This window comes from Tupaia chinensis, unplaced genomic scaffold (assembly GCF_000334495.1).
Source record: "Tupaia chinensis unplaced genomic scaffold, TupChi_1.0 Scaffold000195_1, whole genome shotgun sequence".
Lineage (NCBI taxonomy): Eukaryota > Metazoa > Chordata > Mammalia > Scandentia > Tupaiidae > Tupaia > Tupaia belangeri.
Genome location: NW_006159670.1, coordinates 912,413 through 936,376, shown reverse-complemented (window position 1 = coordinate 936,376; position 23,964 = coordinate 912,413). Strand labels below are relative to the sequence as shown.

Below are 23,964 nucleotides of genomic sequence, written 5' to 3'. Positions count from 1 at the left end.
CCAAAATGTGGCTGGAACTTGAGATGTTTATCGTCAGTGCTCTCAGAATATACAGGGTAAGTTGTGCTTTGACTCCTTGATTGTCTCTGCTCACTTTGTTTTATTTCCTCTTCTATTATGTGTTTGGGTCTTGCCCATCTTTCATTCTGTGAAGGACTTTGCCTTCCAGAGTTCAACTGCTCATCTGAATATTTAAGACTATAATTTATCGGTGTATCCAGTTCTCCATCATTGTCATCCATATGGTTTGCACTATGAATTTTATGAGCTAGGTCAGCTGGATATTGACCATAACTGCAAAATTTACTTTCATCGTCTTCAGAATAGGATTCAATGGAGGGCTTCATCTGACCTCTTTTACCATAACCATCACTACTGCTGACACTATTTAAACTATCATTTGAAGATCTCTTATATTCCAGTTTGGCATAAGGCATAGAACATGACCGATTTGCATTTTCTGCCTTAGTGAAATTGTAAGTGTTTGGATGTGTGTGGGCAGCAGAGCTCCTTCTCAGTGCGTTTCTCTCATCTGCCACACCATGCAATTCGGTGGTGGACCCGCAACTTCTCTCCTCTGGGGAAGTATGAATGGCGGATACTTCTTCCATGACTTTAGCGATCTGGGCCACAGTGGTGGACATCTGCAAACCTCGCTTTGAAGAGGTTCCCGGATTTTCTGTTGCTGGATGGTAGTTGCTTAGGCCAATTCCTCGCTCTCTCTCTAAACTTCTATCTTTTTCAGAACGAGAACTTTCTAAACTTCCCCTTGATGATGAAGAGCTGGGCAACACCGTCGTATTCAAATATGGTGAAAGGACAGTCATGTTTCCAGTATTAAAACTGTCTGATCGGTTATCATCATGGCGACTGGAGTCGAAAACATAGTCTCCATAGAGGTTTGGCTTGTGTCTCTGCTTACTACGGTGAGACGCCTTGGGACTTAGGTTGTCAATGTTGTCAAAAGTTTCTGATAAGTGCTGAGCATCTAGTTCTGCTTCCAGGGCTTTTTGTTTCCTAACGTGAAGAGAAGGCAAGCTTGAGCCAGGAGACATAATGTTGGCATCCTTGTACTTGGCAGGCCTATTTGCCATGAGATTCCTTAGAGCCGCAGCACTTCCCATAGCGATCATTTTGTGCTTTGAATGAATGAGGTTCTTGAGCATGCTGACTGCCCCCAGGTCCCATAATGCTTCTTGGTCTTTAGGATTCCTTGCTGAAAGGTTCCACAGCGTGCCACAGGCATTGCTGACTATCGTCAAACTGTGAGACTTCAGGTGTTGTAACAAGGTCTGTAGGCAGTTGTTCTCTCTTAGGATCTGTCTGAGGTAAAAACAAGCAATCACAAGTTAAGCTCAAAATCTGTGTATAGAAATAAAAGGATAAAAAACAAATTTAAAAGTAAAGATAACTATTTCTGATACAATTGTACCAATGACCCTATAAATTCTGAATGTTCCACATCTCCATTTGTTTTAAACACTCAACTGTGAGACTAAGAGAGAGGTCAAAGTGTTAACTCTTTTTTATTTTACATTCCCTATTCTGACCCAATAGCTTATTATTTTTTTTTCCTGGGGTATTTATGCTACTCACAGATAAATGTCCTAGTTGTAGGACTACGAAATCTCATGCTGAACGGGGACTCTGTGGTAATTTAGTCTGTGGATGGGTGCCTCTACTCTGGCTTGATTTTGTGATTCTGCTGCCCACTTAGAAGTGCTGTGTGTATAGTTTTTTTTTTTTTTTTTAAATTTCAGAGGGCATGTGCACCTGCCAGAGAGAGACAACAGATGAGGAGAGAAAGAGGGAAGAAGGAGGGAGGGAGGGAGGGTGAGAGAGAGAGCGTGTTAAGCACCTCCCAATGGGGAGTGGTCACAATGCAATCCCTTTCCTCCATTTCTCTACCCTGTCAGGATTCTGGGCACTCATGAACATGTGCTTATGTTTTTTAAGCTGTTGGGGCCAGGATCTGAACCATGGTCAGCCATATGGGATCCAGGTCCCTTAAACACTAGGCTACAGCTCTGGCCTGTGTTGTCATTATTTTTAAAAATAAAGTGAATCAAGATTTTTGAGACACTGAAACCATGTAAGAGAATCAACCTAATAAACTCTAGGACTTGAAAGAACTAGAGCTTCACACAGGAGGGAACTAAAGTTTAATGACAGGACACTCAGCTTTTGTAGGCTTTAGAAGTGAATGGCAAAGGGGGACAGAAAGATGCGGCACGGTGGACTTTCCCCAGCAGTCTAGTGGCCATCCGAGCACTTACTAAGCGGAAGGACTCTTCTTCACATGGTAGAAAGGGCCCTAAGGGTTATAGTTTGTGCATGAAAAAAAAGATACTTACATTCCTATAGGTACTTCTTTTCTTTATTCATTCATGATAGAGCAACAGTGAGAGGGAGAGGGAGTGGGAGAGAAAGAGAGAGAGAGAGAGAGAGAGAGAGAGAGAGAGAACCCCTGTCCACAGGCCTGGTCCCGCCACAGCTCTCTCCTTCCTGTTGGATCCTGGCTATTGCACACGTGCCAGTGTGTTTCACACCAGCTGGCTGGAGTTCAAATTACGGTCGCCACGCGAGACACGGCTTCTCTGGAGCCATGTTACTGTTGCGCCCCAGAACTGGCTCCTGCAGGTTCTTTGACTACAAGTTCCTCCTGTTCTTTTTCAAACAACAGATGAACTACACTGGGTATGTAAAAACGGACATGTTGTGAGGTACCTATTTACACGACGGAACCCGAGTTCCAAAAACGCGTGCCCTGTTCCTAAGACCTTCTCGTGGCTTCGCAGCTCCAGCAGACTGGATGAACGCCTTGTGCAGAGGGTACGTGACTGCTGCTAAGACACCACTAGAGGAACGTGAGCCTCTCACATGCTCTGGGTCATGCTCACGTTGTTTTAAAATAAGTCCCATATTCCCTGATGTCGCACAATTAAATAAGAAGGGGTTCTGTCCTCATAAACCCTTTTCTACCATATATGAGCTGTACTCGATTATCACGTATTTCTAGATTTCTTTATGGCGCTCTCACTTTCATTAGAGTAAATACACCAGTGAGCTGAACTGCAGGCTAACAGCTGCTCGTGCACCACCATCAGTGCATGCTGCCTGTAGAGCCCTCGCAACTGCACGGGGCGTGCCTGCAGTCAGGACGTGGCTGGAGTTCTATGGCACCGCACTGCCCGTACCTGTGGTCCTCGTTGGTAGCAATGAGGCTGGACACGTTCCGGAGTATCCCACCTCCGCTCTCAATAATGGCTAGGGTGTTGGTCTGGCTCCGGTAGGTGAGCGTGCCGACCAGGAAGGCCAGCGCGCCCGCCACGGCGCAGATGTCGGCCTTGTTCTCAGTGCAGTGCGCTGACAGGTTCCACAAGGCACTCAGGACGCTTTTGAGGGTCGATTCCTAGTGAGAAGCCAAGTATGTGTCACCTAATTAGAACTGGAGTTTGTTTTTCGTAACTTCTATGTTTATTTCTATCGAATAAAAGTTGAGCCTCTATAAACGACACTGAGAAGGAAGGTAAGTATTGCTAAATGACAAGGGCAAGCTGCAGGACAGCATGCATGACGAACACTGTTAGTACAAAAACGTGTAACTCTCTGGCCAATGAGAAAGAATGTGACTTATAAAAGGAAAAAAGGGCACTAGAAAATGATAATTTCCTAAAAATTCCCAAAGAAAAAGTAATTACAAAACCCAGAACTCCTGGGGACCAGCAGTTAGCATAATGGCTATGTTGCTGGACTCCCATGTAGCCAGCTACCGCGGTTCGAGTACTGGACCAGGTGGCTTAAACTCACTCCGGGTGCATGTGCGTGCGTGCCCAAGATCCCGAGAGGAGAATGGAGGAGAAGGGATTGCGGCGTGGCCATCTGATTTTCTGATGAGCGCAGGCGCCTTATAGCAAAAACCTCTCAAAAAAAACAAAACAAAACAGAAGAAACCCCAGAACTCCTTTATAAATAGAATCATGGCCAATTGCCCAGCTGTACCTGGCACAGACCATTCCATCGTGCCTTTGATGACACCTGGTTAAAGCCTGCCCCACTCCTGCGGTCCCTCTCCTCCCTACGTCCCAGTCAAGGAGCAAGTACGGGCCAGACATCTCCCCGTGCTCGTCACGGCGAGAGCACTCTGGAAGACACAGACACGGCAAACTACGGCTGCTCTGGAGGCACGAACAGTTCACAGGCGGGAGACGAGGAGACGAGGGCGGCAGAGGATGGGCACTGCACCCGCCTAGAACCCAGTGTGAACCCATGTCATGGAAGACGGCAGCGCTGTGGAGGGTCTGACCTGTGTGCTCGGTGGGAGAAGGCAGTCGCTCTGGAGGGAAGGGGCACGAGGAAAGGCACGACAGTGGGAATCACAGGGCAGGGCTGAGGAGCAGAAAGACCAGGAGAGCAAGGTGCACGCTGGGAGCCGTGGGAGGGAAGTTGAGAGAAGTGAAAGGAGGCCTCGAGGGGCAATCTTTCTGGTCCCAACCTAATAAACAGCTAGCTGTTTTATTCCCTTCATTGAGAAATTGAAAGAATGAAACAAATTAGAAGTAGGTTTAGAAACTATCATTGGACCAGCACGTGGCATGGTGGCTAAGGGGCTGGACTCCCATATGGCCGACTGTGACTCAAGTCCCGGACCTGACCTATAGCAAATAAAAAACCAAAAACAAAATAAAACAAAACCCCCACACAATATTAATAAAATTAAATATATCTTCAAAAAAACCAAAAAAACCCAAATTATTTGTCAGAGACACGGTCGGAGACCGGGAGGAATGAAGATGTAGCTACATCGCAACCACCCAGCAGGACAAATTCTGTGATGGTCAAGTGGGGTATTCCAAGGACCAGAGTACAGGGTGCAAGGGTTTAGAGTGAGCTGAACTGCAACTGGCCCAGACATGCTTGCTAAAGGTAGAAAAATACAAACTGCTCTCTGTGAGGCTGCAGTCAAGGGCCAGGTTTTTTTTCCCTTTTTCCCCCAGTGTCTTGTAGTCAGAACAAAGGAGACAAACAATTATAGGAGGTTAGAAATACTACAAGTGGGGCCAGAAGGTGGTGTGGTAGTTAAGGTGCTTAACTCCCATGGCCGACTGTGGTTCAAGTCCTTGATCAGGTGGCTTGCTTTCTCACTTCCCTGACCCTCTCTGGTCAAATTTCAAAAATATAATAAAGATAAATAAATAATTCTTTTTTTTAAAAAAAATCACTAGTAAAGGGGACCAGCAGTTGGCATAATGGCTATGTCGCTGGACTCCCATGTAGCCAACTGCAGTTCGAGTCCCGGACCCAGTGGCTTAAACTCACGCTGGGCGCGTGTGCGTGCGTGCCCAAGATCTCGAGAGGAGAATGGAGGAGAAGGGATTGTGGCGTGGTCATCCCCGCTGGGGGAAGATTTCTCACTTTCTGTCTCTCTCTGTCTTTCTGGCGAGTGCATGTGCCCTATAGCAAAAATCTCTCAAAAAAACCCCCCAAAAAACAAAAAACAGTAATAAAAGCAAAGGGAGGAGTTTCAGAAATATAAATGGTCAACAGAGTATAAAATTCCAGGTAAAGGTGGGACCAGCAGTTAGCATAATGGCTATGTCGCTGGACTCCCATGTAGTCGACCGCGGTTCAAGTCCCAGACCTGGTGGCTTAAACTCACGCTGGGCGCGTGTGCATGTGTGTGTGCCCAAGAGCCCGAGAGGAGAATGGAGGAGAAGGCATTGCGGTGTGGCCATCTCCCCGGGGGGTGATTTCCTGCTTTCTGGCTCTCTCTGTCTTTCTGGCGAGTGCATGCACCCTATAGCAAAAACCTCTCCAAAAAAAGAAAAAAAAAAATCCAGGTAAAGGTAGAAAGGAAAAACTGAAGTAGGACAGACCTGCAAACCTAGGTTTTGAGATCTAGTAGAGGATCGTGTTGGAAGCAAAAATCAGGAAGGACCAAAGATAGCATGTCCTCTAAGAAACGGAGGAAGTGACTTATTAGATCAGGATTAGTTACGGGAAAAGAGAAATACCGCAGTGGTTAGGAGAAAGTAAACACAGAATTTTAATTTTAAAAATGCTGGGCTTCTTCCAGATAACTGCAGCATAAAATATAAGGGCCCAGTAGAAAAGATGTAGGAGGTAAAAGAGGGACTGGCAGCTTTCCGTAAAGAGCAACATCTGGGACAGAGTGCAGATAGGAGAGGCCCAGTGCTGAGGGAGTGGAGGGGCCGCACGTGTGGGGAGACGGAGGCAGCGCTGACTCTCCTGGTCAAAACGCAACGCAGCTTCTCCGACAAGCTAATGGACGGCATGGGCAGGGCATCGTGGGCAAATCAGAGGGGAGCGACACCCTCCACGACTGCTGCGTGAAGTACGGACAAAGACAGAGCACGGACGTTAGACACTGCCAGCCAGAAGCAGGCCCACGTCAGACTGGACACTGAAATTCTGTCTTTTTCTTTTTTTTTTTGGAGAGGTTTTTGCTATAGGGTGCATGCACTCGCCAGAAAGACAGAGAGAGACAGAGAGACAGAAAGTGAGAAATCACCCCCCAGGGGGGACGGCCATGCCGCAATCCCTTCTCCTCCATTCTCCTCTCGAGCTCTTGGGCACGCATGCACACGCATCTAGCATGAGTTTTTAAGCCACCGGGTCCGGGACTTGAACTGTAGTTGGCTACGTGGGAGTCCAGTGACATAGCCATTACGCTAACTGCTGGTCCCTGGACACTAAATTTCTAAGGGGCTAGTTTTTCCAAAATTGGCTCTACATTAAAATTTACAGGTGACCTCAGGGAGAAATGATCTTTGAAGTACTCCAACTCTCCCCTGTTTTGTTTTTATGATTCTTTTTTTTTTTTTGACCAGAGGGCATGTGCATTTGCTGGAAAGAGAGAGACAGGGACAGTGAGAGATAAATGAGAGATCGCACTCCCGGGGGCTGGCCATGCTGCATCTCTCCATTTCCTTCCTCAGATCTTGGGCACACACATGAGCCTGGTGTGATTTTCAAGACAGGACTGGAAAAGCAGTCGGCCGTGTAGGAGTCCATGCATCCTGGCCTTTCCTGACGACCAACGGCATTCCATTACACAGCTATTCTACAATTTGTTTGCCGTTCACCTGCTGATAAACACTAGTTGTTTCTAGTTTTTGGTGGTCAAATATCTTTTATATTGCCACCAGCAGTCTGTAAGAACTTCGGCTGCTCAGCCTCCTCGACAGCCCTTGGTCGACGTAAGAGCACACATCAGCCGGTGTGGGATAAACTACTGCGGCATCTCACTGCAGCTCTCCGGGACTAACGCTGGACCTTTCATGTGCTCACTGTCAATCATGTCACTCCTTTCTGAAGCGTCAGCACATCTTCTGCCTGTTCGGTAGTTTTAAAGTTAATTTTATGCAGACCATAAATGTATTTGAATATTATCTTTTTCTTTTTTTTTCTCTCTCTCTCTCTCTCTTTTTTTTTTTTTTTGTCATAGAGCGTGTGCACTTGCCAGAGAGGAGAAAGAGAGATACAGAAAGAGGGAAAGTGAGAAATCACTGCCCAAGGGGGGATGGCTATGCCATAATCCCTTCTCCTTCATGCTTCTCTCAGGATCTTGGGCACACAAACGTAAGTTCCTAGCGTGATTTTCAAGCTACCAGGTCTGGGACTTGAACCATGGTCGGTTATGTGGGAATCCAGTCACCTTAAGCACTAGGCTACCAGCTGGCCCCTTGAATATTATCTTGCTAACTGGTACTTTAGTGGAATACTCTTTCCTATCTAATTCACTTCGAAGGTTTCCAGGTGTAGGATAGTATACATAACTACATAAATAGTAAAGCCCCTTTCCGTCTCTGAAATGAAACACTCTGAAGAAGGAAACGTAGGCTGTGGGCCTAGGAGGACCAGCTGGATCACAGGAAGCCCAGAAGGGCCAGCCCAGTGGTGCAGTGGCTAAGGAAGCTGACTCCCACAGGGCTGGCTACAATGTGAACCCTAATTTGGCTTGAAAAACATGCCCGGGCATGTGCATGCTCACATCACTGACAGGCTGAGAAATGGAGGAGAAAGGACTTCAACAGGACCGCACCCACCAGGGGGTGCTCTCCCCGCACCTGCCCCCTGCCTGGGGAGTACACCTGCCCTCCAGCAATTAAAAAGATCAGCTACAGTGACTTGCCCTGTCCCTCTCAGAATAAGTTTACCTCCTTATTTTTTAAAATTTTAGTTTAGTTTCTGAAACAGATAATCCACCTGAAGAGACTTACTTCTGTAAACAAATGATTTGGGGATTCCTCACCATTGGTCTGATCACCTCTTAATAAACTCACCATCAAATTTTGGGGATTCCAAGGGACTGAGATTTATAGCACTGGCTCGTACTCGGGGGTGTCCCTCCTCCCCGATCTGGGCAACCCCTGGAGACGGTTCTGATCATCAGGAGTCAGGGCTGAGTGTACTGGCAGCCAGTGGGCAAAGGTCAACATCCTGCAGGAAACAGCAGCCCGGACAAAGCATCACCTGGCCCACACTGTCTGTAGTGCTGAGGCCTTCTACTATGTCACTGTGCACCACCGCTGCCGCCGTACCGCTTCGGGAGCGCAGAGTACTCGGAAACTACCGGCTGGTGAGGGAACGCAGGTCAGACGGAGAGGGTCTTCTTGGTGGGAGAAGGCAGCAGAAAAAGTAGCCAAACATGAGATCCCTATTATAACATTAAATGTTTACAAAGTTACCTTTTTAACTTCCAAAGCACATTCCATCAATGCTTTTACACTTCCAACTTCCCGCAGAGTCTTCTTACTATTTACATCGGCTCGCCAGGACAGGTTCCTCAGAACACTTGCAATAACCTGCAAATGAGTCAGTTTTAGAATAATCTGTCTGTAAAACGACTCCTCTTAGTTGCTTTTTTGTTTTGAATGCTAGACGTAAGAGTAAAAATCTGTTAAAGAAACTCCTCCCGCGTTCTAGTAGCGCGCCAAGAGGAAGACCTTTAGTCATCGCCCTTGTTCTAGTATTAACACAACACCCTCCACAGAGACCCCCAAATATCGAGCCATGCCTTGGTCTAAGCCAGGCTACGACCTGCCACTGCCGACAGCGCAGGAGCCCTAGGCAGTACCTGCTGTAAGTCTTCGCTCTCGGATTTCAGCTGGGCCACTAGCGCTCTCATGCAGCCTTTCATGGAGCACAGCGTCGCCTGCAAGATTCGACGCGACAGTCATCAGTGAGGTACCACAAGCGCACTTTATTCTCACTGCTAAATTGCAAATGTAGTTTCACTGTCTCATTTTTATTTTATCGGATATTTTATCCACAAGATTACCTAAGTGAAAGACTGACACCCCCTAATTCTTGGCCATTTGCTCTCCCCTTGCCAAATTGGGAAAGTAAAGTGATAAGAACTGATGAACTCGGGCTTGAGAGTAAGGTCTGTCACGTGGGGGTCAGCACGCGTGCAGACTTGGCCTGGGTGGCAGACACCGCAGGCGGTCCCCGCTCTGCCCCACGTGTGGGTGTGCTTCTGCCTTTGTGCCGGCGTGAGACAGCTGGCCAGGGCAGGGCGCAGTGGGTAGAGGGTGCTTTTGCTGGTGTCGTTTAGGGAGGGGAGTGACAGAGAGCACGCGGTGAACAGTCTGAGAGTCAACGAGCTCGCACCCGAGTCTTCAGGGCAGGCACGGAGACACACCTTGTTGGCGACGTCGCCGAAGGTCAGGTTTGTCAGGGCCATCCCGGCGTAGCGCCTCAGCGTGATGCTGTAGTGGTCACTGGTGAGTCCGTGCATCTCACAGTCCACCTGCAGTAACTCTGCGATGGCCTGCAGTCCCCCTGATCAAACAGGGCAAGAGGAAAAAGACAAAACTCTAAAGTAACGCAACTGGTACTAAGTTAGCAACTGAGGTGTTAGAGTGAAAAAGCTCAAAGACAGAATATCTGGTTACATTTGCCTCATAATTACAAGACACAAAACTGTCACAAAGGGCTCCTGCATGACATGTCCAGAAGTCTCTCCGTCCCCACCTCCAGCTCTGCCTCGCTGAATAAAGGGCACCGATCTCTGTCCGCCCTCAGACACGGCGCTCTGCCAGCACTGAGGCCGGCCGCTCCGAGCAGCACGCCTCCCGGACGGGGCAGGGAGTGCTGCTCACTGCTCACGACTAGGGCTCTACACCTCGTGTTACACACTGTGGCCTACCTGCTCAGCGTTTTTAATCCAAGTATTTACTCACAGGAATGTCTTAATTTTTAATGACACTGCATGAAGCACAGTTGTGTTTTAAATGTAAAAGACTTGCCTGTTCAACTTATTGCCATGTTTTACAAACCTAGTTTGTGTGTCTGTCTGTTAAGTTCTTACTTTTCTGTGACAGTACTGAATACTGACTACCTGAGGATTTAGCATTCTCTTTGCCCCGACTCTCACCACCGGGTACACTCACCAATGCCCACGGCGGTCAACGCTGGGAAGGCAAGGAGGGAAGTAAGGGGAAGGAGAGGTAAAGACACAAAGGAAGGGGTTAAAATAAAGTGAAGCGAATGGTGAGGGACTGAACAAAAGAAAGATCAAATGCATACGGAGGCTATTCAAAAGACGATTCATCGTCAAACAGTAATGACCACGGCCTGCGATAGTGCTCTGTCACTGAGAAGTGGCAGAGAGAGCACGAAAGGCGATTCTTAGACACTGAAGTTCAAGCACGTCATCAATCTGACAGAAAACCAGTACTTTAATATTTCTGTAAAGATCTGAAAGAATCAGAACAGAAAAGAATTTGTAAGTTTACATAACTAAGTTCTAATCATGGGTCAAGATTCCAGGGATTTAACTGTAGGAGGATCCATGTAACTCTTTATGAGTAGAGAACTGAAGATGAGTTTGAATGAAGATAAGTGAAAATTAATTTGGTTAAAGAAAATCCAAACCATATTTAGAAAGTTTCTAAATCATGAATGGATGGAGGAACAATATAGTCAGTGAACACAAGTCAGCCGCTGTCATAAATGAGCTTAAAGTTAGAGCAAAACAGAGAACCAATGAGTGAAGGGGCGATTGTGCAGAGGCACAGGGTGAGATGCAGGAGTGGGGATGTCTCCAGACCAAGGCAGATGGAATCTGCTGAGACTAAGGGGGGATGAGCCCTAACAGGACAGGGCGGGAGTGAGAAGCCCTCCAGGCCACCACACGTGGGAGGGCTCCCACTGCAGCGGCCAGCAGCAAGGAGAGGGCCACAGACGAGGCCACGAGTGGGCACATGAGACCAGTGTGCCACGCTGAGGAGCAGGCCGGGGAGGGAGCCTTTGCCCTGTGGGAATTCTGCATGGACCGCCATGGCTGCAGTGTGCAGGATGGATTCTGATGGGAAGGGACTGAAGGAAGACCTGGCACTGCAGAACGGGAGAAGGTGGCTGGGCTACCCTGGGGAGCAAGGCTGTGATCTGAGCCGTATTTAAGAAGAACCAAAGCACTCAGTTACTAGCTGTGGGGTTGAGGATGAAGGCATGGATGAATCCAAGATTCTGGCTCGAGCGATGGGGGTGATCAGGATGCCAATTTCTGAGAAAGGGAGCCCTGGAAGAGACAGAGACAAGGATGGGGCAGTGACTGATCCTTCGTGACAGTGGAGTTAGAAGTGTCTGAAATACCATTTAAGGAGAGGAGTCAGAGAAGCAGTTCTGCAATGTCTAAAACTCAGCAGAGAACTTGGACGGAAATGCAAATCCGAAAAATACTGACTGAAACTGCGGGAGTGGATGACACTGGGCAGGGGGGAAGAGAGCCTTGGGCAGAGCTTCCAGGAATCCACCCTCCTAAACTTGGGTAGAGAAGGAGTCGGTGTAAGAACAGAAAGGTCTGACCCAGCAAAGGGACGTGGGAGTCACCGCAGAAGAAAGACCAGGGCCAACTATGCTGACGAGGTCCCCGAACGCCAGACAGAAGGCAGAGTGCCATCGCTCCGACAGGAGAGTACGCCCGTGTCTGCGTCAAATCCCACCCGTGTCCCAACATCTTGGACGCTATCTTGAGAAACATAAGATGCACCTAAAGGTTTAAGGATAATAACTGATCAGCAGTTTGAGTATTCTGAATGGGAGAAATAAAAATGTAGGACTTCATTCTGAAAACAAAGACTAAAGAAAGATATGGTGGCTGCTAACGAAAGCACGCAGAACGCGCTAATGGAAAAGACCGTCAATAGCACGTGAGATGGCAGACCGAGCGGGGATCCTTACAGCAGGAGGATGAGCCTGCCTTCCACATTCTTCTTGGTGCTTGTGCCATTTAGACATTTGTTAAGGAAAGGTAATAGAGAAATAACATTTGGTTTAAAAGTATGTTATTTCTGTTTCTTTTGGTTTGGTCCATCAGCATCAGCGTCAAATGCTTCATACTAAAACCAGCGCCAGGGCCCGGCGTCACTGCCCCTCGGGTCGGCGTCTCACCGTCTCCTGACCCTGAGAGCCACCTGGGCCAGTTAGTAACTGGCTCCTCAGCCCCTGCCCTGGAGAGTGTGTCCACTCCAGGGCTAGAGTGTCCATGTGATCTAAAGTGCCCCTCCCTGGGACTTATCTGGAGAGTTTGTGAAACACTAATGAACAAATGCCACAAGCTCCTTGAGAGCCAGGTCTATGTCTTAATCACTGTAAAAGTCTTGTGCTTAGGACAGCTTCTGGAATAAACATGTATTTCTGATGACATAATCTACAACTCCCCATACTAACAGGTGCAAACCTACATGGCTGAGACTCTTCTTGTAGGTAACAATGACAGCCCTAGCTCCTTGGGCTTAGGACTCTCCTTTCATCTGCCCAGGACCTCCTCCCTCCTTACCCCTTACTGCCAGATGCCTTGGGCTGTTTTATACTCCTCCTCCTAACCCGAGGCTGGGAGTGAGAAGGTCACCCCTGTGGCGATGCCCCAGCAGCCACACCCCCAACGGCCCCATCCTGCTCCTCACCTGAAAGCCCCTGCCCTAGCTCCTGGGATGAAATGCCCCGGGTAGCCTTCCTGCCTGAGGAAGGAAGAGGAACAAACACTGAGACGCTGGTCGACGTGTCAGTCCTACGTCTACAGTCACGGCAGCACAGGAACACGCACAAAACTTTGGGGTACCTTGAAATCGGGTAATTTTCCTGTTCGTTCATTACTTTTATCCCCTTCCCATCACTACTAAAGAAAAAAACCAAGTTCTCACAAACGCTGAGACTGTATGGAGTAGGGGAGAACGGGGAGAACACCTAAGATTCGCTGAACTTCCAGAGGAGGCCAGAGACCGGAGGAAGAAAGAGAATCAGGAGGGCCACGTGAAGGCCTGCGGGAAGAGTGTGTGGCCAGAGGGCAGGGCTGCATCTTCGCAGAGCCCTGAAGTGGGCACTGCGGGTGGGCAGCACTCGTGCTCGGCACTCCATTTCTCTGTGTTTAAGAGTCTCTAGGCTTCACCACTTCTACGACAAACAATGGATGGCAATGATGAGGGTGGCAGGAACTCAAAGTGGGGCTGGGAGGGGACATGACACAAAATGGCATGAAAACGAGGGCACGGCCACACTCAGAGGTGTTCAGAATGTCCTCAGGGTGAGAGTGCAGCTACACCGCAGGGCGCTCCGAGCATCCTCAGGGTGAGGGCACGGCCACACCGCGGGGCGCTCTGAGCGTCCTCACAGTGAGGGCACGGCCACACCGCAGGGCACTTGGCATGCAGGTCTGGCTTGTGGCCTGCCCAAACGCGGGGCGCTCGCACACCGCGGGGCGCTCTGAGCATCCTCAGGGTGAGGGCACGGCCACACCGCGGGGCGCTCTGAGCATCCTCAGGGTGAGGGCACAGCCACACCGCAGGGCACTTGGCATGCAGGTCTTGCTTGTGGCCTGACCAGAACACGCCAGCTCACAGGAGGTGGTCAGCATGACCTGGTTTATAGTGTCACGTGTGAGATGAACCTAGAAAGCTAAGAAGAACAGACGCCACCCCAGGAGAAGTGGGAGGCGTTCTGGTCATACTGATGTGTGCAGGCTACTGTCTCGTGTGCTAACAGATTTCTAAATTTAGAATCCCTTCTAAAATTAACTGAGTGTTTCCAACTTAGAGCACATGTCTTTCTGTACTGACCAGATCCAGAGACCATGCTGCTTACGATGAAAATCCAGGAAAGTACGGAGAACCATGAAAATGAGCCCAAACCTCCATTCCTCTGTGCTTGTCAGTGACTGGCAGAGTTCAAGAGCGCGGAGCTGCTCCGCACTGCGCCCGCCCGCCAGCTGTCACATAGGCTCCACCTTGGAACAGGGACAAGGAGCTGCCCGCGTAGTAACCTTTTCATTCCATGGCTAGGACTTTTAAACTTCTGAACAGTTTATGACAGTAGCAGTTTTGGAAACCAGGACCTGGGCTTTTGTTACAAAGGGGAAGCACTGGAACGAAGCCAGTGGTCCTGTGCCCAAGCAGTCGTCACTAGAAACAATTTGTGATTACAGTCTCCACTTACTATGAACGCCTACCGGCACGTAAAGCTTCCGGTACTATCTGTGGTATTAAGAAACGTGTCTGTCTTACCGAGCTCATTCATTGCATGTCTATGTTCTTCATCAAATGAAAGTTTCATTAAGACACACACCGCAGGGCAGATCTGGTGCTCGACCGGGGCGGGCACTGAGGACAAATCACACAAAGCACGCGCTCCGTTACTTCACGACAGAGAGTCCACCTCACTCGCAAGTACGTGGGTACTAACACATCCCTCACACACAGACTCAGCAGGCCACGACATTCGCTAAATGACGAGCATTGTACACACGGCCCAGCACGTCTGAGTAAAGGACTTTCCTTTCCGTAAAACTGTGTGCCACTCGGAGCAGCCCCTGGCACGGTGGTTAAGGCGGCTGGGCTCCACATGGCTGACCGCAGGCTCTAAGCACCGACCTGGTGGCTTGGGAAACTTGCTGGATGTGTGTTTGTGCCCCAAATCTTGAAATGGGGGAAAATAAAGAAGGACTCTGTGGTGTGACCATTCCCCAGAAGTGCTCTCACTTTCTCCTCCTTCCCTCTCAAGCCCCCAGCAAATGCACATGCTCTCTGGCGACCTTCGGACGGAACTGTGTACCACTCACTGCCCTTCATTCAATCTGTCGGAAGCCCTTCATAAGTTTATGCTATGACTCTAAATAACTAATAAAGTTACCCTGACTGCATGAAAGAGTAAAACCATTCTGGTATGAAACTGCTTAATTTTGTTCCTAATTCCTAATTGAGCTATTGTCATGAGTGTGGGTAAAAAGTGCACGGCTGTGGAAAAATGTGATGGCAGAGAAAGCTTGTTAGATAGCTATACATATACTAGATAGTAAATAAGAACTCTGAAAGAAAAGGAAGCAAACAGACCTCCACCGTAACATCATGGGCAAGGGTTCACAACTCACCAGTTAACTTTTCCAAAACAGCTACTAAGAGTGTAAGGTACAGGCCATTACACCGAGATAGCTAAGAAAACAATCTGAACTGGTGTGTCCTTCCCGGAAGTTGCCTCATCTGGTCTGCTCATTCCTAAGACACACAGAAGCAAGGACCAGCTCCTCTGCTTTTTTCCTATTCTGGTTAATTTTCAGATTTTAAACAAGTTCATCTTTATACTAAACTTAGAAACAAAGCTGCTACAGCTTCCTAAGTCATGCTCTGACCCTCACTTTTTCCTGCTCCCCAAATCCTATGTGGATACAACAGAGTCATCTTCCTCTTGTGTGCATGCACACACATGTGTGAGTGTGTTTGTGTGTGCATGTATTTTTTTGAGAGATTTTTGCTATAGGGCATGTGCACTTGCCACAGAGACAGAGACAAAAAGAAAGTAATCAACCCCCAAGGGGGTCCACCATGTCACAATCCCTTCTCCTCCGTTCTCCTCTTGAGATTCAGAGTACACACGCACACATGCCCAGCGTGAGTCTTGAGCTACCAGGTGCGGGACTTGAACTGTGGTCGGCTACGTGGGAGTCCAGTGACATGACCATTACATTATCTGCTGGTTCCAGTGTATGCATTCTTATCAGGTGAAAGGAAAGCCTTACCTTATGAACTTGCTGCTTCTGATTCTGGGCTATAAGAATGAAGTGAGTTATGTCTTTAGATGTCCTAATTCAACTCCATGTTTCCTTACCCTGAGGGAGAGGGCTGGGGGCCCAGGGTCCCCCCTGCCCAAGGAGCTGGGTGGCCTGTCACCCTCACTGCCTGGAGCAAAACGGTGTAGGAGGGAGGAGAACCCTGAGCCGAGAGCCACGAGGTCAGGTTTCTGTTTCTGGCTCTCCACTTTCTAGCTGTGAGGCCACAGGCATGACTCATGTCTCCTCCTCCGTAAAATGGAGGTGGTACTATCTGGCTTTCCTACTTTGCAAGGCTGTCTGAGGGCCAGGTAACAGACACAGCACTGTGTCCACTGAACGGATGGTCACCATCGGCTGACGGACTCACGTAAAGTCACTTTCCTGAGGTGAATCCACTGAAGGGACAACAACACACTTACTCACGTTCTTTCTAGATCTACTATGCTTTTTCTTCTTTTAAACTGGCCAGAAGGCACGTGCCAGAGAGAACCAGAGAGAGATGGGGTGGGGGAGGCAGCCCCAGTGGGGTGTGGTCGTGCCGCGACCCCTCCTCCATCTCTCCACCTTGTGTGACTCCGACGTGCAGGCGCGTGTGACAGACCCGCGCTCTAAGTGCTCATCTCTCTGGATTTACTGTTCTTTCCTGGTTGCACAGTAGTGGGGATGACGTTTTCCTTCGCTAAGTTTTTCTAGGCAAATATAGATGTAAGCTTTAAAATATGTTTGCAGGGTAGATGGCTAATATGAATTTCCCCCTCCTACTAATGAAGAAAATAGAACTAAAATTTTTCTTAAATTCTAAAACTCGCACATTTGCTTTGAAACATGTACTTAGACGTGCACACAGAGAACATACTTGGATTTTTGTCCTGGTCCATGCCTTGCTCATGGGCTTCCTGCCACTCCCAACAGGTTTCACAGTACGCGCGTATCTGTTCCAAAAGATGAAGGACTCGGATTTCACGCCTGCCTCTCTTGTCATCAGGCTGTGAGTGAATGATGTTGTGGAGTGCTGCACTGGCCCTGGCCCGAGCCTCTTTACTGCCCCGGGGGTTTCCCAACAACACAGAGTCTTTGTCATTGCCATGTAATAGCTGGATGAGGAGAGGAAGACACCCCGACTGTCGCATGGATATGCAGCTGTCCTGGGAGCTGGACATAGCCAGCAAGGTCCGCGACATGTCGTCCTTATCGTGAGTGCCAAGCATGGACAGCAGCGAGTACACCATTTCCACCTGCGGGCCAGACGGGTTTAGAGACAGAGTTACCACGTCAGCGTCGGGGAGCCAGCACCGAGGGGGCTCCGTTCACATAAATGTGCGTGTGTATGAAGTACATGCACACGCATGAAATACGTTACAATAAATGACTCACTATATGTTATACGTGTTTATATACGGTATACATATATATAAATGTATACGTAAAACCTTTCAGAGTAAGGTAATGAGTATCCTTTCGAAATCCATATCCTCACCCATTTGTTTATGTGAGTGAATAACAGTGGTACTATACGCAGTGTTGAAAGAGAAAGTATGTTTTTTATATTTAAAAATCACTGCTTTTCTTGATCAGTTAGTGGCAATCTGTTTATTAGAGTGAAAATCAATTAATCTCTCTCTCTCACATACACATGCACACAGAGAAATGTGGTTTAACCAAATTCTTTACATGACTTAAAATTCTATTCTACTTCCTTTAATCTTCTTATCATCAATAAACAGAAACTATGCTGCAACAATTACAATCAATGTTTTTTAGCCATCATTAATTCTGTTAAACTATATAGCTATATATATAAACTATATAACTTCTCCTTTATACATGTAAAAACAGTTTGTCATAAAAAGGCCAACACCATGATAAACGGCAAAGCCAGGATGCACAGCCATTTTTAAAGCAAGTGGTAAGCTGTCGTTACTGTGAGAATGAGTTCCAGGAGTATACGGAAGCAGAATGTAAACAGGAAAATGTCACCCAGTTATAGCGGGCCAGCAGGAGGCTCATTTTAAAGCTAGAGGCTATTGTTATATAGGAGAGCTGTCCCATGAGGAAAGCACCAAGTCTTTAAATCAGTGTTCTCGATCATGGGAATTCTGCCCTGTCAGCACACATCTGGCGACATCCTGGGGACATTTCTGCTGTGACGACTGCAGGGTGGGAGTGGAAAGGGTACTCAGAGGGCAGAGACCCGAAGTCTTGCTACACACCCTACAGCACGGAAACGAACTACCTATTCAACAGTCCCCTTGAGAAGAGAGTCGAGGCCGGGGGTGAACGGGCTCTCACTACACTTCCGTGCACACCGTGGCCACAGTCGCGTTCTGAGGAGGCACTGGAGGGCTGCGGATAACTGGGTACTCATCACACTGCAGTACACATTTTGGCCCCAGCACGTGCAAGCAAGCTGTGTGATGCTAGTGAAGGTATTTGATACGTCTGGTCTCAGTTTTCTGAGTCACCAAATGAGAAGCATTTACCTAGCTAACGGGGTCTTCTCTGTGAGGAATGAAATAATGCGTGTGCCGGCCAGCAGGGGCCCCCGAAGCCTACAGTAGGCCTTAGAAGGAAACAGTGTTCCGCCTGCTGCTATCACGCCACAGCACTGTCGACTGCAAGGGCTCCTTACAGAGAAGTCCACGTCGATGAGGGACAGGGCTGGAGCTGAACTGTTATGTAAAGATATAAGAGCTTCTGGAAACTGTCTTCTGCTTCAGTCTTTCAGAGGGTAAGAACAGCACATGGTTTTTTGAGAGGATCAGAGACAAGGGACACACAGCACGGTTACTGGCATAGGAGAGGTCCTGAGTGGTAACTATTGTGAATTATAAAAAAATTAAATCTGAGACTGATAATGTGATCAATGAAAATTCCCTTCTTAAATCAACATTAGCGATTTCAGTAATGTGGCTAACAGCCATTATACTACTTACAGTTAGGGAAGAGTATTGTGTGAGAATAATGAATGGAAGTAAGTATTTAGACTTAACTAAAAAAATATTGTTAACATTAGAATTCCATCTTAGTTAATACAACATTAAAGCCTTTGGCTTTAAAACAATTACAGAATCATTATTTTCTTATCAAATATTATTCCCAAATTCTAAAATATCTGCAACATCTGAGATGCGCTAAGAAAGCCCACGACTGGCATCGGCTCCACCTGCTCTCTCACCCCTCCAGTGAGGACATGGAGGTGCCCACTGAGCAGGCACGCGGAACACAACTCCTGCCTTACACCAGGGAGCATCACGCAAAACGGCTGGTGACTCCGAGGTGGCAGATGGGTCACCGGGAAGGGGAGCGGACTTTGGGAATCGGCACGTGTCTGGTGAAGAAGCAAAGCCCAGCAGGAGTGTGGGAGGCTGGCAGGACTCTGCAGGCAGTTTGCGATGAGGTGGAGGGAGGCGGTGCCACTCCAGGTAAGCACAGAGGTGGGAAGTCACAGAGGACATTCAGGAAGCAGGATACGAGCCAGTATGGTGAGAGCTTAGGGCACTCAGAGAGACGGATAAGGCTGAAAAGGAATAAACTAGCCAACTGGGCACTCGTTAACAGTCTTCATGTTCCCTTTGTTTATAGTTCTTTATATAAAAAGACCATGTTTCTTCATGAGACTGAAGGAGAATTCTCTAGAAAACGCATACGCAGACTGAGCAAAGCTCACGCATCAGCAACCGGGGTGCACGTCCGGTACCTTAGTGCCCAGGTGACTGGTCAGTCTTCGCGGAGCGGAGTGAGCGCTACCAGAGCTCAGGACACTGGCCGTCTCAGGGTCCACTCGTGGAGCTGAGCCCTGGAAATGAAGCACATGACAGGGAGTGTAATCGCATGACAGGTACATACTGATGACTCATCTGTGGTACTCCAAACGAACAGTCTTTTTTTTTTTGGAGAGGTTTTTGCCATAGGGCGTGTGCGCTCACCAGAAAGACAGAGACAGAGAGACAGTGAGAAATCACTCCCTGGGGGGGGGATGGCCACGCCGCAATCCCTTCTCCTCCATTCTCCTCTCAGGATCTTGGGCACGTATGCACACGCACCTGGCATGAGTTTAAGGCACCGGGTCCAGGACTTGAACCGCGTCAACTACATGGGAGTCCAGCGACATAGCCATTACGTCAACTGCTGGTCCTCAGATGAACAGTCTTTATGGTAAACAGCTAAGCACATGATTAAAACTGTGGCCACTGGGCCAACAGATGGCCTGGAGCTTAAAGCAGCTGGATCCCACATGGCCAAGCGGGCAGCTGGAGTCCGGGACCTGGTGGCCTGAAAAACACAGGCATGTGTAAGATGCATGTTCAAAACCACAAGAGGCTGATGCTGGATAAGGACTGTGCAGCTGGGTAAGGGCTCTGGGGGTGATTTCTCACTCCCCTCGACCCAAAAGCACATGAGGCCTAGAACAAACTGGGGGCAGCAAAGGATGGCCAGTATAACTGCTCAAAATGAGTTTTACCTATGAAGTTATTAAGAATATATTAAAGGAAAACTGAAGAAAAGGTTTCTTACATAATTACAGTGTGGTGGTAAGCAAACACTGAAGAAATTTAAGAGTAATATTTTTTGGTTTTTACTTTTTAGAAAATTTTTGTTTGTTATACGGTATATGTACAAGAAGAGAAAAAGAAGGAGAAAGAAAGTGAGAAAGCATGCCTCAAGGAGGGGTGGCCACACCACAATCCCTTCTCGGCTCACCCATTCTTCTCCCAGGGTTCTGGACATGCGTGTACACGTGCTGGCGTAGTTTTTCCTGCCACCAGTTGAATTTAGCCGCACTGCTGGCCACGTGAGACCCAGCTGCTGCCTGAACCACCATGCTGCGAGCTGGCCCTGAGGTAATATTCTTAACAGACTGAGAGAAGTGGAACTACATTCAGTTAAATATAAGTTGACTGATGAAAAGCACTAAAGGAATATTCAAATTCCCAGAAAAATAAGTGCAAATTTGCTGCAGTCCAAGTACTCCAAGATCTTACGGCTTATGAGAGCGGCTTAACGCTTCTACTGTAGAAAGATGTAAGAGCGTAAACCACTGCAGTGGATATAAGCACCTAGGTGAGAAATGTGAAAATGCTAGGGGACACGCAGCAGCAACTACCTGCTTAGGGACTAATAAAGGCTCCATAGAATAAGGAACAGTCAGGCCAGCCTGTCTGTGGGGTGGTGCTGTGGTGCTGAAGGTGGCTGGATCCCATATGGCCAGCCAGAGTTCGAGTCCTGCACCTGGTGGCTGGAGAAAGACAACAGGCACGTGTGCACACATGCCAAAATCCCAAAAGGAGGGAGAGATGGAGAAGAGATTGCAGCACAACCTTTCCCATGGGGGTGCTTTCTCACTCCCCCCCCTCCGTGAGCGCATGTGCCCTATTTCAGGGAGGCCTTGACTTTGGGGACGGGAGACTGGGAGGAGCACGTGTGCAAGGCGTGCGGCGAGACTGGCTGGACTGACCGGTCCCAGACCTCGCGTGTGAAGATGCTGGCTTTAAGCTGTGGATGCGGCAGTGCCACTGCACTCTAGGCAGGGAGATGGCACAACGCGGACTGTGCCTTACGGAGCACGAAGAGCTCACGCTGGAATTCGGGAAAGGCACTTCTGACAGCCACCTGGCTCTGAGGGCGCGGGTGAAGGAGGTGAGAGTGGGCGGGGCAGGGCCCTGGAGGGTGCAGGGGAGGAAACCAATTATCTGAGAGCCGACTGGAAGTGAGGAAGGAGGTGCCGGTGGCTGGATAAATGGTAAGTAAGGGGGCGTTCCTGGGTGAGGCAGACCCAGAAGAGAGGTCGGCACTGAGCTGAAAACAGAATGCATATCTGCACAGGAGCGGTGGCTGCAGACCAACACGAGGGACAGCACACAGGCCGCAGCTGAGGCCACTCACCGACGATGAACACTGATGAGGGGCCAGCAGGTGACGTGATGGTTATGTTGCTGGACTCCCATGTGGTCGACTGCAGTTCAAGTCCTAGACCCAGTGGCTTAAAACTCACACTGGGCGCGTGTGTGTGCATGCCCAAAACCTAAAGGAGAGGAGACTGCAGTGTGACCATGCCCCCTGGGGAGTGACTTCTTGCTTTCTGTCTCTCTGGAGAGTGTACACAACCAACAGCAAAAATCTCTCTTTTGGAAAACACACACACACACACAAAACGTGATGTGGACAGCACTTGGGCAGGTGGCGACGGCACGCGGTGCCCTGCGAGCTCCTCCACAGGGAAGGCTCCCACTGGGGTCTGGAGACCTCTCTGAATACAAAGGGCTTGTGGGGCCCAGGATCTGCGGCTGCCTGAGGGCTGGGAGTGGGTTGTGGCACCGATACCCCATTGTGCTGTCTGTCCACTCCACCCTTCTGTCTTTTTTCTCATGCACAGAACTGGAATGAATGAATGAAAGAGATACACACACAGGATAGGATTCAATCAGAAAGCAGTATTTGTGGACACCCCGTTGCAGTTCTCAACCTTTCAAGATAGCTAGAACACAAGTTTGTTCAGACAGAAGTACCACGGGTAGTCTTAGGCCTAGTAGGTCGGGGGGCAGCCCTGCAGGGTCCAGTGTCTTTCAAACAGAATGCTCCGCTCACTGGAGAGGGGTGTGGGGACAGGAACGCGTGATGGGAACGGTGGGCTAGGAGGGCTGAGTGCAGGCCCCCACTCTGGAGCGCACAGAGGGCAGAGGAAATCAGCACCCCCAAGTGTACCCCGGTTCCCTGAGTTGTGGAACCGAGAGCCTGTAACTTCTTTCTGTGCATGAAGCTCACCTTCGGTTACAAGTCAGAAGCTGGCTTGCTAGCTGCAACCTTCACAACTCACAGCTAGCGTGCTCTTAGGCAGACCACGTAGGAAATGGTTAACGATGCCTTCCTCAGTGGTCGCTCAGGGTTCTAACAGGTAATGATTAAACACTCACGCAGAGATTACGCATGTGCTATAACAAGTTCTTTAGAGGGTAAAACTCAAAGGTCATTTTTAAGAGGGTTGCTTGGAACTTCCGCAAAGTCGTTTTATGGCCCACGGTTAGGTTTTCCTGGCTAGTTCACAAAAGCATGTTTTAGACCACTACTTGCAAGAGCATTTTTAAGAGAAAAGTACATTTTTCAAAACTAATTCAACTGTACATTTTAAATGGGTACATCCTAATCATCCCTTGATAAAGATGATTTAAAAGAATCCTACCTTGAGAGAGATGTTTGTCTTCCCATATAAAAACATAAAACCTACTTGCTCGCGCCCACACCGGGAAACCTCGGGCTGGCCCAGAGTGGCACCCTTTCTAGTCTCCCCTGAGTGTGCGTGTCTGGATTTTTCCTGCTGCTTAGTCCTCGAGGGCTGCTTCTCAATTTGGAACAGGCCACAGAAAAAGACAGACTCTGCATCTCTTTTCACTGCTACAGCTACTGAGTGCTTCTAGAACGTACTTTCAGCCTACATGCAACAGGAAACCAGCAGTGACCGAGCTCCTACTGCATCCGGGAGTGTGCTAGTCACCAGGGACACGCCGGGTGAGACGTGTGTGCGCTCACTGCTCACGGCCTGGCGGGGCTCGGCATGGAAGTGCTTTGACAGGCTGTGCGAGTACACAGGCGGGCATGCAACCTTCTCCCGGGACTCCAGAGAAGGCTTCCGGCACAAAACGGCATCTGATTCTTCACTTCAACTATGAAGAGAAACTTAGCCGATGCACGGGAGGAGGGGGTTAGCCACGGGGCAGTCCAGGCAGAGGCAGAGGTATGAAAGAACCAGTCTACCGGATGAGAGAGTGTGGGCGTGTGTGCATGTGCGTGTGTGTGTGGTGGGGAGCAGGTGAAGAATGACGGGCAAGGGAACCAGCAGCTGGCGTAATGGCTATGTCGCTGGACTCCCATGTAGTCGACCGCAGTTCGCGTCCTGGACC

The 23,964-nt window shown here is 48.8% G+C and overlaps 1 protein-coding gene across 1 annotated transcript in view; it reads right to left on the bottom strand.

Moving 5' to 3' along the window:
- APC (APC regulator of Wnt signaling pathway) overlaps positions 1–23,964 on the bottom strand; it is a 102,626-nt gene that overhangs the window by 6,626 nt on the left and 72,036 nt on the right. The window contains exons 9-17 of the mRNA XM_027771200.1: positions 19,767–19,865; positions 16,926–17,304; positions 14,529–14,624; positions 12,936–12,989; positions 9,668–9,807; positions 9,101–9,178; positions 8,712–8,828; positions 3,198–3,412; positions 1–1,323 (exon numbers count right to left, since the gene is read on the bottom strand). Of these exons, the coding sequence (XP_027627001.1) occupies positions 1–1,323; positions 3,198–3,412; positions 8,712–8,828; positions 9,101–9,178; positions 9,668–9,807; positions 12,936–12,989; positions 14,529–14,624; positions 16,926–17,304; positions 19,767–19,865 (2,501 nt within the window). The remainder of the gene's footprint in view (positions 1,324–3,197; positions 3,413–8,711; positions 8,829–9,100; positions 9,179–9,667; positions 9,808–12,935; positions 12,990–14,528; positions 14,625–16,925; positions 17,305–19,766; positions 19,866–23,964) is intronic.